Source organism: Cydia splendana, chromosome 20 (assembly GCF_910591565.1).
Source record: "Cydia splendana chromosome 20, ilCydSple1.2, whole genome shotgun sequence".
NCBI classification, from domain to species: domain Eukaryota; kingdom Metazoa; phylum Arthropoda; class Insecta; order Lepidoptera; family Tortricidae; genus Cydia; species Cydia splendana.
The window spans coordinates 5,705,746-5,719,878 of NC_085979.1; the positions used below are offsets into that span (position 1 = coordinate 5,705,746).

Here is a 14,133-nt window from a genome sequence, read left to right on the forward strand (position 1 = left end):
TACCAAAACGACTATTATTTTCACAGTCGACATCTAGCATCGAGTAGCGGAATTGTCAGTACCGCTACTTGATACTAGAGTTCTCTAGTGTCGCGACTTACTAAAATTGTATTGAACAATAATTTACAACTAATATTAAAAGCAGAAGGAGTTGAAAATAGAGTTCCGGTTAATCCGGTCATAATATTAGCTGAAAATTGTTGAGCATTAGACTTTTCGGTCGTCGGAACATCTATTATCGAGTAGCAGTACTGATAATTCCTTTATACTCGATGCTAGCTGTCGACTACGAAAATAATAGTCGTTTTGGTACTAAAACTGTTGTATGGAGTGAGTACTATGTATTTTTTTCTGTATGACTAAACTTACTTGGCAACCAATCATAAGTACCTACACATAACAAAACGTAACCCACGGTAATCCGTAATCGAAGATTTATCGTAACCTGCAACTCGCGGTTACTTAACATAAAACACGCGATAAAGGTTCTAAGCGACTTCGCTATACATGTAACTTCACGTATTCTACAAAAAATGACGAAAAAACAATAGTTAGGTACCTTGGACAGTTTAAGAGTCATATGAATCTCTCCGTTATACAATCGATGATTACGCTCTCATTTTTAAATGTCTTACTGATATTACATGAAATTTGACATGAGCACTTAATTAACATAATTATGTAACTATATGTTTATAGCGAGCGTCGGAATCAAAGACTCGAGCTTACAATATTCTTACCCCCGGAGTTACGCACAATGTTTTTCATCACACTTGCGAAGAAAAAACTAAAGTTTAAGCGAAATAATTCTTAAATACGGTGACATTTCAAACATTCATCCGCCATATTGTCATTTTTGGATAGGTTAAGCATCGAAGACACAGACCTTCGGCATTCAGCTCCACGGTTAAAAATTTTGTAAAGTTAGACCAAGAAAAGTCTGCAGAGATTTTGATAGCCCACGCAGTGCAAGTGTTATTTTAAACGTCAAACTTCTATGAAATTATGACGTATTAAATAACACTTGCACTGCGTAAGCTATCAAATTGCCGCAAACTTTTCTTGGCCTTAATCTAAAAATATTTTAAAACGGCTATTACATTAATCAAATTAAATATATATATACATAAACAAAAATATTAAATAATAAGCTATAACTTTAGTTAAAGCTTTTTTCACAATCCATAACTCCCTCGGGAACCATATAGGCCTTTGTCCTTCAGTGTACTGCATGAAATAGGTCTTTTTCGAGCAAGTGTGATGAAATAAAAATTAGAGCAAGTATGTAGATATTTTACATCCAAAACTATTTTCTTTGTTTAACAATTTTTAACAACGAAATCTAGTAGGTACAGTCAACTGCAAAAATATGGGTGTAGCCAACTTATTCAAAAATATGTCCCATAGTTCTTAATTCACTGATATAAGAGCTATGGGACATATTTTTGAAATGATTTGTGCACCCATATTTTTACACCTGACTGTACCAGTTTTCGTTACTAGAAATGATAATGATTATAAATGATGATGATTTAGAATATTTAGATGATAATGATATTGGAGTTTTGTATCCAAAACTTCTCACGTATTTTTTTTTGTTTAACAATTTCTCATATAATTTATGAATTCCATTTCAAAATGAGGGCGTAACTTAGATTGTATAAGAACGCCTTTTTGGTGGCAGGCACGTGTGACTCTTAACACATTGAGGCATATTTTACTGCAATTCCTTGTCGCTTCGGTGATTTTTCGCGTTCTACTTTTACTGACTTTACATATATGTATGATACTTATCTTGAAATTGAGTGACCTTTTGTGCCATTTATTAAGTAATAAGACCGATGCTTTACACGCAACGCTGCTTAACATTGATTTGGATTTCGAATAAAATATATGATATTAACTTATTATACGACCGAATTAAGTTTAAAACGTAGGTACTTAACGCGTAATAAGTTAACGTACTGGTGCTCGACGAGTTCCCAGTATATGTCATCTTGAAACTTAAGTCATTGTCAATAGAGGTGACAGCAAGGTGTCATCTATTGGGCATTAAGTCCCAGCGATCTGTATACTGCGCGGGACCGTCTGTTTACAATCGCTTACCCGATAATGTCAGAAACGCGGGCTTTAAGTACAAATTAAAAAAGTGGCTCACGAGCGAAGTGTTCTACGATTATGTAGAATACTTTAACCTACCTATTATGACATAAATAACATTCGAATTTAAACTGCTGTGAGACATACTAACATTTAATAATATTATTATTAATCTAATAAATTTAGTTTTTTACAGTGATTTTTATAATGAATAATTAAGTACCTACACAATTTGTGATTTTATAATCGTAATTTACAAGACATAATGTACAGAATGTACCCAATATCACAACACGACTTGTAACTTTTTGTTATTAATAAAATATTTGTATTTGTATTTGTATTAGCATGTCGAGCACTAGTACGTTTACCTTAGCTTATGTGTATAAAGGATGACTCACGCTAGACCGGGCCAAGGCGTCCGACATGTCATTTTCTATGATGGCTGATCGGTGATCACATGGTGCTTCCCATAGAAAACAAAGCGTCGGAAGCTCCGGCCCGATTCCGGCCCGGTCTAGCGTGAGTCATCCATAAAACTATAGCTGGTGCATTTCGAGTTGTTTTCTTATGTTGGCTGGAAGAATAGACTGTTAATGGTGATTTTGAATGATAAATATTTAAAAGCGTCAATTTCGATTTCAGTTGCAATGTTTTACAGTCAGTATTTACCTCGCATTTCAAGAAATGTATGACAAATTCTTACAATGAAAATGTTTTTTATTGTTACAGATGGAATTCCGAAGATGTACCACCGAGTACGCCGAAAGATGATCTATCTCATCGGTGCCATATTGCTCTACTCTACAGTAGTTACAGCAAAAAACATCGAATATACTGACAAACAGACCACCGAAACAGATTTCGATAATAATATCATCGATTTCGACAGCCAATATATTGATAAAGACAGAAAATATGGCACAGTGCCTTGGCATGATGACTATGATAAAGAATCTAATAGATATACTATTGTAAATAATGATTATATTAATATAAATAAGAATAAAACTGTAACTATTAAAGAAACCACAGAAGCTACAGCTAAAACAACAGCTTCAGAATTAGATGTAATACCTTTAGAATTAGTAACGACAACGGAGAATTATTTAGTAAGCATAGTAGAAAGTACTATAGAACCAGATTTGACTGTGATCCCTTTGTCTACGACAGAGAAAGTAACTCCAATCGTTGAAGTTCAACAGCCTGTTACGCTGCCTTCAACTCAATCACCTGAAAGTACAACTGATTATTATACTACAGATATTCCAGAAGATAATATCAAAAGCAATATAACATCATTAAAAATAATAGATGAACATGAAACTACAGTTAATCCTGTAGAAAGAGTAAAGATTAACCAAACTCATACACTAGAAGAAAAAGAGAAAGATGAAGTAATAAATAAAACCAAATCGGTCAAAAAGCCAGAAATATTGACTACTTCTAAACCTATAACAGAAAACACTACAATAGAAATTTTAAACACCAATTCAAGCAAACAAATACATATAGTTAACAGATCTGATGAAATCACAACTACAGATGACGGTTTAGAATTTACAACAGTAGATTTAGATAGTGGAGAGGTTCCAGAAGATTATTATGACAGTAAAGATGTAATACCAACAAAAGCTCCGAACACAGATGTGGTGTCAGTTCTATTTGGATTCGCTGGGAGTGTGGTGGAGAGCGTAGTGGGTAGCGTAGCTGAAAGAGTGGTCCCAAAAGGGATTTATGACTTATTTAAGAGAATCCAGAAGCAAAATGAAGCGCTAGAAGCAGAAAGGCTGAGGAGTCGGGAGGAGAATGGTGGGTTAGGTAAGAAATCAATTAATTTTTATAAAGTTTTTGTGTCAAATGTTAATAGCCATTTTTAAATTAGGAAAACGGTGCATACTTCTGATTGTCACTTTATGGACCAGAACTTATCGGTTGTTTTTACATAACGAATGAAGCCACAAAAAATACCACAGAGCTTAAGTGCAATTTCGAGTAAAAAATGTCGATGCTAAATGCAGTGATTGCATTCATAATTAAAATCCCGCTTACTAAGATTCACTCGCTGGCTCGCTGTGTTTTGTGGCCTTTTAAGATCAGTATTTCAATTATACCTACATATTTAACATTCTTTAATAAAGTCGGACCAAGAAAAGTCAGCAGCGGATTTGATACCCCACGCAGTGCAAGTGTTATTTTAAATGTCAAAAGTTCTATGAAATGATGACGTATAAGTAACACTTGCACTGCGTGGGCAATCAAATCCGCTGCAGACTTTTCTTGGTCTGACTCTAGTAGGTACTTACCTATAATTATCATTACAATTTTAAGAGCCCGGTTCTTGTCGGCTGAGTAATCACCATTTCGTTCTTCTCTCTTGGTCCATAAATGCATAATCACATGATAAAATCATCTTTTTTGTTCTAATTTCCTTTCTCAGGTCAATTCGGCCGTGGCATCCTCAAGTCCATCTCCTCCGGCCTGAGCCGTCCGCTGAGCCAGCTCATGGCGGGCGCCCGTGACATCGGCTCTTTGGACAACGATAGGGGCTTCGTCGGCAGTCTGGCTTCAGGGGTGTCCAGTGTTGCTAATGTTGCAAATTCGGTCGTGGACGCTTTCAAGGATAGAGTGCAGGCTATTTACCCGGGTAAGTTTTAAGCGTTATTACAGATTTAAGAAATGCCTCAGTCCCACTAGAATCAAACCAGTGACATCAAGTTCATGAATTATATCGATAGAGGCTTCGTAGGGAGTCTGTCTTCAGGGGTGTCAAATGGTGCTAATGTTGCAATGTCGGTCGTAGCCGGATAGGTTATGTCTATGTCTTAGTCTTAAATGTTTCCAACGATGTGATTCTGTCGTGTTTAGACAGAGTGCCAACTAGGTATTTGGATTGGATGTTAAAATAGTGTAACAAAACTAACAAATCGTCACGTAGATCTTAAAAGGAAGAGTATGCCGAAGACCAAAGAAATCATTGTAAATATGTACCATCGACAGGTTGCCTAAATTATGACAGAGAGGCTTTGTGATAATTCTGGCTTCAGGAGTGTCTAGTGTTGCCAATGTCGCCGATTCGGTCGTGGATGCTGTCCCAGATTATTTATTTGTGTTTATTATTTATTTGTTAACAGGTACTCTCTGGTGCGGCGACGGCCACTCAGCCCAGGCCCGTTCCAGGGATCTAGGCCTCTTCTTCTACACCGACACCTGCTGCCGCGAGCATGACGCTTGCAAGATCTTCATTTTATCTGGTGACAGCAAGTACGGCCTCACCAATACTGGACTCTTCACCAGGTATGTTTCGTGTTTTAGAAAATTTAAGAGGCCTAATTCAGTTCGGCTCCCAGAAACCGAAAACTAAAAGATTTTGGCCGAAATGTTTCGGCGATCGGACACTACAAGACAGGAAGGTCTCATTTGTACGAGCGCTTTTACAACGCGCGTTAAAAAAGCATTTGAATGACACAAATGGATACACGTGTATTTATTCACACGATGGCGGTGGTACTTTTTATCAAACGTTGTTGGATTTTCGACTTTAAGCGTTGGCCGTTAAATAGAATTTAGCGCGTTGAAAAAGCACTCGTGCGAATGATGCCTAAGGACTCGGCGTACAGAATAGGGACTAGGGAGGGAATAGAATCCAGAGAGGAAGCAACTTAGCAGAGATACAGAGAAAATATATTTGCCCCTATCACGCTCTATAGCGATAAGTAGAAAAGTTGACGAAACCCACTGAATAAATTATAATTCTTAGCGCAATACAGTGCGGTTCACGACCTTATAATTTTTTTGCAAGTTTACAAACTATTTCTATTATTTGTGCACTAACTATTCCATTGTCGCACTACAATCGTGTGAACGTGCATTAGGGAGCGGAGTTAGTGACGCGTTTAGCGGAGCGTGTAGCGGGAGCGGTGTAGCGGGCAACATGCTACATTTGGCCACACTACTTTATAACTAGTCTTTATCGAATATTTTCTGAGTTTATAAAAAACAAGTATTCCTAAATACCCATGCATGAAATGGTATTAAAACCATTTATTTTTTATTTTTGATAGTAGCCAAAACCTTAGACCCAAAAGAATCAATAATGATTTACGTACTTGAAAGTGGTTTTTGAGCTTAGCAGAACTACTAAGTAAATTTAGAAGAATCTAGTACTGCTAATCGATTAGTTTTACTATCTGTATTACTATCTCTGGTGGTGGTGGTGGTGGTTTTTATTAGATATTAAAATGTAGCCTGACAATACAGCCTTCTTCAAGCCGAGATTCAATTCATAAACACTTTTTAAACTTATTGTACTACTATTGTATAGTAAAAAAAATAAGCTCGATTTGGGTGGATGGTCGCGCATGCGCCATCTTTAAGTTCATTTCAGCTACGGTTTTGAGCTCCTTATAATATGTTCCTACGTTAATTTTGCTTAAGTTAAACTTCTATTAAATTTATCGCTACGTTTAATATTAAGTTCACACCCTAAACGCGCGGTCTCATTGGAATTGCAACAAATCTCGTTTTTAGAAGCCTACCGGCAATAGGCAAGGTAGTGCCTAAAAAATGTCTCATTGTCTGCTTTGGGGTCACGCATTCGATTTCACACTTGGCATTTTTATATACACAAAGAAAAGGTTAACTGTTAATGAGCTTAACATACATAGGACTGTGTTAAGTATGGTATTTTATAACAAAGGAAAAACCGACTTTAATAAGTAGGAATTATACTAGAGTTAGACCAAGAAAAGTCTGCAGCGACTTTGATAGCACACGCAGTGCAAGTGTTATTGTATACTTAAATTACACTTGCACTGCGTATCAAAATCGCTGCAGACTTTTCTTGGTCTAACTCTATGCGTAAGATTTGTGTAAATTGTTATGTACGTTAAAATTGTTGCATTTGAATTTCTTCATGAATTCTAAAATATAATCCCGAGCGTAGTGAGAGATTCAAGTGCTAACGCCCACGGTGGAAATAATTTTACTACCATGTGACTGATGTGACGCATACTGCTTTTCACATCACCGATGAGGAAATCATTTTCACTTTCATTTTCAGTATAAAAAAGTAGTGAAGAAGCAGGGAAGAAAAGTGCTATTTTGATCCCTCCTAGCAGGAAAAAGCCCTTTTTCGAATAGGTGATGTGAAAAGTAAATCTTTATCAATAAAATAATATTTTTATCGTCAAGTACTAGAGTTAGACCAAGAAAAGTCTGCAGAGATCTTGACAGCACACGCAGTGCAGGTGTTATTTTAAACGTCAATCCTCTATGAAATTATGACGTATAAATAACACTGGCACTGCTTGTGCTGTCAAAATCTCTGCAGACTTTTTCTGGTCTAACTCTAACCACATAAGTGTACGTAGTGTCAAGTATCACTTTTGGGGCTCTTAAACGAAGCCTCCTCAAATTAATGCCAGTGATTGCATTTACCAAATATAATGCAAGTATTTGGCAACTATCATGTTTTTACCGTCAATTTGTAAGCGTATATTGCAATGTTTGTTTTTATGGACTTGAAGGGCGAGCCCTTTCGAATATTTTGATGGCTCTTCCACACGATGGGCCATCGTACAGGCCCACTGAGACTGAGATGGGCTAGCGTGTAGAGAGGGTAGTGGTGTCGGAGTCGGATGGCTTATGGTGCGGCGGGATGGTGATTGGATGGCCACGCGGTGTCGGTTTTTCGTCTGTCAAAGGTGGGCCAACGATGGTGCGTTCGCATCTACACGTGGCCCATTCCATAGTGCGTGCTCTCAACCATCGCATGGTCATCTCGCTGGTCCAGCGCTGGGCCATTAGATTTTATAACACCTTAAACTCTCGCGTTTTGTACATATACTTAATTACAAAAACGGGTCTACCGCGCTGGTGCAACTCAGCTGTAACGTCGGAATTTAAGGTAAAAATAATGAAATAATATCGCGGTAGACCCGTTTGTTTACATTAGATTTTAATCGTAAACAAATGCATACTTAGGAAGTCATGTATCTGATGGCGATTGTACAGTGTTCCTATGTGCAATTAAACTATAAAAAATACAATGTATTCCTTTATGTATGCAAAGTTGGCAAAGATGTTGCTAACAAGGTATTGGATGAACGCGTATGATAATTGTAGGGTTAAACGCATGTGGCAACCGCGGACGACGCAGTCGGATGCTTGTTACCTAATGATCGATTATAATTCGAACCTTTGTTAATATAGTAGTTACAAAGCTATAAGCATATAACTCCGTATAAGATAAATATTAACTGCCCGATTCGAACTTACGTCAGTTAATATGTCTAGAAACGATATTTTAGTGTATAAGTTTTCATACAATATTTTTATTTATTTGCTTAATGTTCAATAAATAATGTGATTCTCTGTTACTATCATTACACAGTTTGTTTTTGATTGACAAGGAGGAATGAGAAAAACGTGCCGAGTGAGAGGCTTAAATCGATCTGTCCCTTTCTTAAAGTTGCCAATCAAAGAAATGATAATTAGTATATGGATTAGATATGTCAGTATTGTCAGTGTCAAATGTGACGTTGTTTCAAACAAAAACGTTTTTTCCATATCGTTTCTAGATTTATTAACTGACGTATCTTAAAGTTCGAATCGGGTCGTAAGTCTAAGAAAAAAATGTACTTCCGAAAATCAAGAAAAATGTATGCTCGAAAAAATGGCGCCACACCTTTGGCCTATACTCGTGAGATGGCGACACCGGCACCGTTAGATATTTAACAATTTTAACAGTCCTAACAAGTCAAATGGCGTTCTAAAAGTTTTAATCCTGTGTCGAAAGATGGCAGTAAATTTACTGTGATTAAAAATTTACTTTGACAATATGCCTCTATATTAAATTCCCTTTGGTAGTAACATGTCAAGCTAGGAATGGATTTATATTGGCAAATGTATGGAATATAGATTTAAGTGTTGATAAAATGTCCGTCACAATGCAAAAGGATGCGCCAAACAATAAGTACAGTCTGCAATAATTTGACGACCGGTCTGGCCTAGTGGGTAGTGACCCTGCCTATGAAGCCGATGGTCCCGGGTTCGAATCCTGGTAAGGGCATTTATTTGTATGATGATACAGATATTTGTTCCTGAGTCATGGTTGTTTTCTATGTATTTAAGTATTTATATATTATATATATCGTTGTCTGAGTACCCACAACACAAGCCTTCTTGAGCTTACCGTGGGGCTTAGTCAATTTGTGTATAAATGTCCTATAATATTTATTTATTTATTTATTTATTTATTTAATAATATGGTACTCTTCGAAGCCCGCAATAATATGTGACACGCTCTTATTGGCTCTACAAATAAGATCGTGTGAGATATTTTTGCGGCGTTCGCTGTGTAAAATATTATTGCAGGTGACTGTACCTATCCTACAGTAGCACAGAGAAGTAAAGAAGGAAAGGAAACTTCCACTTATGGCGTATTATAATTATTATAAACAAAAAAAAATTTTCTAGAGTGAAATTTTGATTAAAATTTTGTCAGACCAAGAATAGTCTGCAGCGGATTTGATAGCCCACGCAGTGAAAGTGTTATTTTAAACGTCAAACTTCTGTGAAATGATGACGTATAAATGACACTTGCACTGCGTGGGCTATCAAATCCGCTGCGGACTTTTTTTGGTCCGACTCTATTATTTTGTTAGAAAATATTTACAACTAACGTAATTTTTGTTGTTTGTTTACAATTGTCGTAAAATTAATAAAAATACATAATATTGACATTGAAATGAAATGTAATGAAATGGGTTTATTTCAATATTATCACATGTTATGCATATTAATTTGTTAGAGAACATTTAGGTAGGTGCGTTTATTTTGCTTAATATTATATACAGATAGGCACTTAAGATGGCAGAGTCAATAGTATTGTGTCCAGATAATCTCAATACCTTATACTAGTAGGCATGCAAAATATGGTGGATATTCACAGATATTAGTGATAATTTAACCTTTAATATAATATCCAATATTTATTATTTTATTTATTTATTTATTAACATAAAAATATACAGCTTATACAAGTACAGTGTCCCACAAAACAGTTTACACGGTTTGACTGTGGGATCGTGCAGTCTCTACTCTCTTATATTACAAAATAGTTTACATCTGTCATTACTAATAATGCTCAACAATTACTAAACGCGATTTACGAGGTAACTACGCAACTATTTACCAAATTTTACTTTATTGGCTTCCTGTCTGATGTCAGAGGGCAGGCTGTTGAGTATGTAGGGAAGGCGTTTATGAAGACATCTATCGCCGTAGTAATTAGTAACCCTCGGCACAGCATACTATGATGTTACACAGAAAGGTAATACCAGAATACTACTAAAATTAAAACTTCCTACAAAACTAAACTAACATAAACCTACTTAAAAATTAAACAACAATAGAAAAAATACCCATCTATGAAAGATCCCCCAAGTCTGTGCCCTGCGCAAGGATGCCCATTAGGCTGGCTACATTACCCCGCTGGATCGCTATGCTTATTCGTTGACCTAGGAATGAGCCAGCCCTAGGGTCACCCGAGGTAATATAATTGATTAGCATTTACAAAAAACACTTAAGCCTCAAACAACAACATATTTAGCTCCGTCAAGGAAATCCTATAGATAATTGCACGGACAGACAGACGGACAATTATGGTGGAAATCCGGACGGAACCGTTGGATAACATCCGTAATTCCGTAAGGTTATATAATGACTAGTTGCTAACTAGATACAGATAGATAGATAGATAGACTGATAGAATACTCTTTATTGGCACACCTCAGTAAAAAGATACAAAAGAAAAAAACAATTGATTAAATGTAGAGGCAGACAACAGGCGTTCTTATCGCTAAAGAGCGAACAAGCTAGCGGTCTAGCATAAGTAGCGTTCGCGCGAGCGAGTCCATACTTGAAGTCGCGCTAGATGTATGGAGTCGCGCGCGAGAACGCAACTCATGCTAGACCGACAGATACAGTTATAGAGATTGGAATGGTGCCAACTATAGTCTGTAACTTTAGGTCTTTAAATCAAAGTAAACAAAATCTCCCCTCAAATGGCTCCATAAGCCAGTTGAGGGTATAGTCTGTTCGAGATCCTGAAAACGGTGAAAAATAGAGAGGTGAGAGATAATACTTCTAAAAATACGTGTGATACCTCATTAGATTCGTCATGATTCCTAGAAAAATGTATTCGAAGCGTGTATTAGTACACAAAAAATATCAAAAGTTATAAACAAAAAAGGGGGGGAAAAGTAGTTATTTTTTATTTCCCCAATATCTCAAAAAGTATTAATAAATATAATACCTTTAAAATTATATTTAATGTAACGTAACTGCTTTTTAACGCCGCGCGCGTTTCCCAAAAATGGAGCGCGGAGGGCTGTGTTCAGCTATGAATAAAAAGTATAAATAATGGAGATACAGTTCTGTAAGTATGGAATGTTTTATTGGAAATATCCTCCTCTTTAATTATTTTAATTTTCGTTTCTTAAATATGAATACTTTTTGAGATATTGGGGAAATAAAAGATATCTACTTTTTTCCGCTTTTTTTGCTTATAACTTTAGATATTTTTTGTGTGCTAATACACGCTTCGGATACATTTTTCGAGGCATCATGACGAATCTAATGAGGTATCACACGTCTTTTTAGTAGTATTATCTCTATTTTTCACCGTTTTTAGGATCTCGAACAGACGAGTAGATGAATACATTACGTGATCAAATAATGTAGGCTAAAGTCAGGTCGTTCAGTGACTGATCCAGGCGGTTTTGTATTTGGTTGGTTAACCAATAAATGTGAAAATCTACAAATTGTTTGTTTACTTTTATTTAAATACCTAAAGATACAGACTATAGGTATATATCGCTATAGTCGCCATCAGATATATCGGAGCGACCAAGGTGTTTACAAATATCTGAACAAAGCTTCTTTCATGAGATATTTTTGAACCCCATGGCCGTTCCGATATATCTGACAGCGACTGTACTAACAGCGAACTGAATACCTAAGTTTGCTTGTTTCATCTATATGTTCAGATATTTTTGAGCACCATGGCCGCTCCGATATATGAAAGAAAGACAGAAAAAGCAAATTGAATAAGCTTTTTCTCAAAAACGTCATTGAGTGAACTTTCAACAATCAAGGGGAAGTACGGACAAAATGACGAACGATGTTTTGTTTTTGAATCATACGTCATAATTTCAAGTAATTATAATCAGTTTCAGTTATTAACACACGTGAAATGAATTCCATAGTTAAAATAGTTGTTCTAGAATGGAATCGATCATTAAGAAATCAGAGTAATATCCGACATCGGCGTCCGTGGTTGCATAAGTGAATTCACGCATTATTAAATACTTAATAATGTACCTACCATTATTAAATTTTTAAATTTACCTCCGACGTTTCAAGGACGGCGTTGTCTCGGAGAAGACTGGCTAAGTTGACATCAACATGTACTAGTCGCGCGAGTTTTTCAAACTTGGTTTTGTTTATCAATTTGAACATTTTGCGCATTAGCAACCCAATTCGAACAATACTTATAAGATGTCACACCGATACGATACTGATCTATCAGAGTCGATAGTGACATTTCTCAAACGTCACTTTTGACCTAAAAAAATAGGGAAAAATAACAAAATAAGACACCATTATCATCGCGTTACGATTTAATGAGAATCTCAGGTTATTGGGAAATCCATTTCAGAATAAGCTCTTTAACGTGTTTTCGATCTTCTTTCATTTTAACTGGTTCACCATTCAAAGCAACCACGACCCCGCAATGTGAGGTCCCGTTTGTCATTATGACCGGCGCGTCAGGCCCTAAGTCTTGAAGCACCCCAAGAGTGTGCCAAGGATCCATATCGCCATGAGTGAACACTACCTTGGTTACATTTGGCTTTAACCCTCCGTATCTTTTGTTTGTTTTCGCTATCCCTTCATCCAATGCCTTTTCAATATCTCCTTTAGCAAAACCTTTGCAGAACTTTAAATAAAACTCTACTGGATTCCAGTGAACAAAAGGCTGTTTCTCTGATGACGTAGTTTGCAGATATCCAAATTCTGTGCAAAATTGATGACACCATGCATCCTTGGTCCAATCATAAGATTTAAAGTCAACGTTATTACAATCACCCTGCCAAATAGGCTTAATTTCACGCTGGATATGTCTACTTTCTCTGCACCAGACCTTAACTTGATAAGGCAAACCATATTGTGAAATTTCCTTCAGCTTACCGTACTCAAGCCAAGAAAAGAACATTTGTTGATTTTCTAACACCGTCATATCATTTTCTGGGCATATATGGTATTTTTTCTTCAGTTTTTCTCTTCCTTCTGGCGTCTTCAATAAATCTTCATCAGTTTTAAACCTCTTTTCGATTTTATCCAGGCAGCCATAAGTCCCGTATTTACCGAATGTGTAACGAACAGTGTTTAGGTATTCTTTAAAGTCTTTTTTGGCTAGGACAGGAGCACTGCTGGCGAGGGCTGCGTCCACCAGCTCAGGATGTAGTTCTCTCAGCCAAGCCGCAAGATTTCCCGGATACGATCCACCCACCACAACCACCTTTGATGACTTGTACTTAGAGTTCGATTTCAGCATTTTTATAAAACTTGCCAGGTCTTCCAGCGCTTGATGAGAACTCAGAAACTTAAAGTATTCAATCGTATTATCTTGTGGAATATCTGGCAAACTCTTACCATAATATCTATGTTCTGTAGCAAAGAGAGCACCATGCGTTTCTTTCGCCATTTTAACTGTCAATATTAGGTCACAGTCTGCTATCCACCTAGGATCCAGTTTCCCTTCGCCGCCAATGAATACGAAGATTGGTGCATTCGGCTGCCAGAATTGTAGATTCTCGAAGTACCTCATTTTGATTGTTCTTTTCTCATTTGAATCAAAGTGATCTAGCGGTTGTTCAATCCATTTCTCATCTACTGAACTCAAATCCGTCTGAGACAGGTCTAAATTTTGCAAAAGATGGTTTAAATTATTTGTAAATGCCTTTGCAG

The 14,133-nt window shown here is 36.6% G+C and overlaps 1 protein-coding gene and 1 long non-coding RNA gene across 2 annotated transcripts in view; both read left to right on the forward strand.

Moving 5' to 3' along the window:
- The window catches only part of LOC134800869 (uncharacterized), a 417,476-nt gene that overhangs the window by 62,582 nt on the left and 340,761 nt on the right, over positions 1–14,133 (forward strand). The gene's annotated exons all lie outside the window — the stretch shown is intronic.
- Positions 1–14,133, forward strand: part of LOC134800726 (uncharacterized) — a 100,389-nt gene that overhangs the window by 18,279 nt on the left and 67,977 nt on the right. The window contains exons 2-4 of the mRNA XM_063773248.1: positions 2,833–3,921; positions 4,541–4,747; positions 5,235–5,397. Of these exons, the coding sequence (XP_063629318.1) occupies positions 2,847–3,921; positions 4,541–4,747; positions 5,235–5,397 (1,445 nt within the window). The 5' untranslated portion in view covers positions 2,833–2,846. The remainder of the gene's footprint in view (positions 1–2,832; positions 3,922–4,540; positions 4,748–5,234; positions 5,398–14,133) is intronic.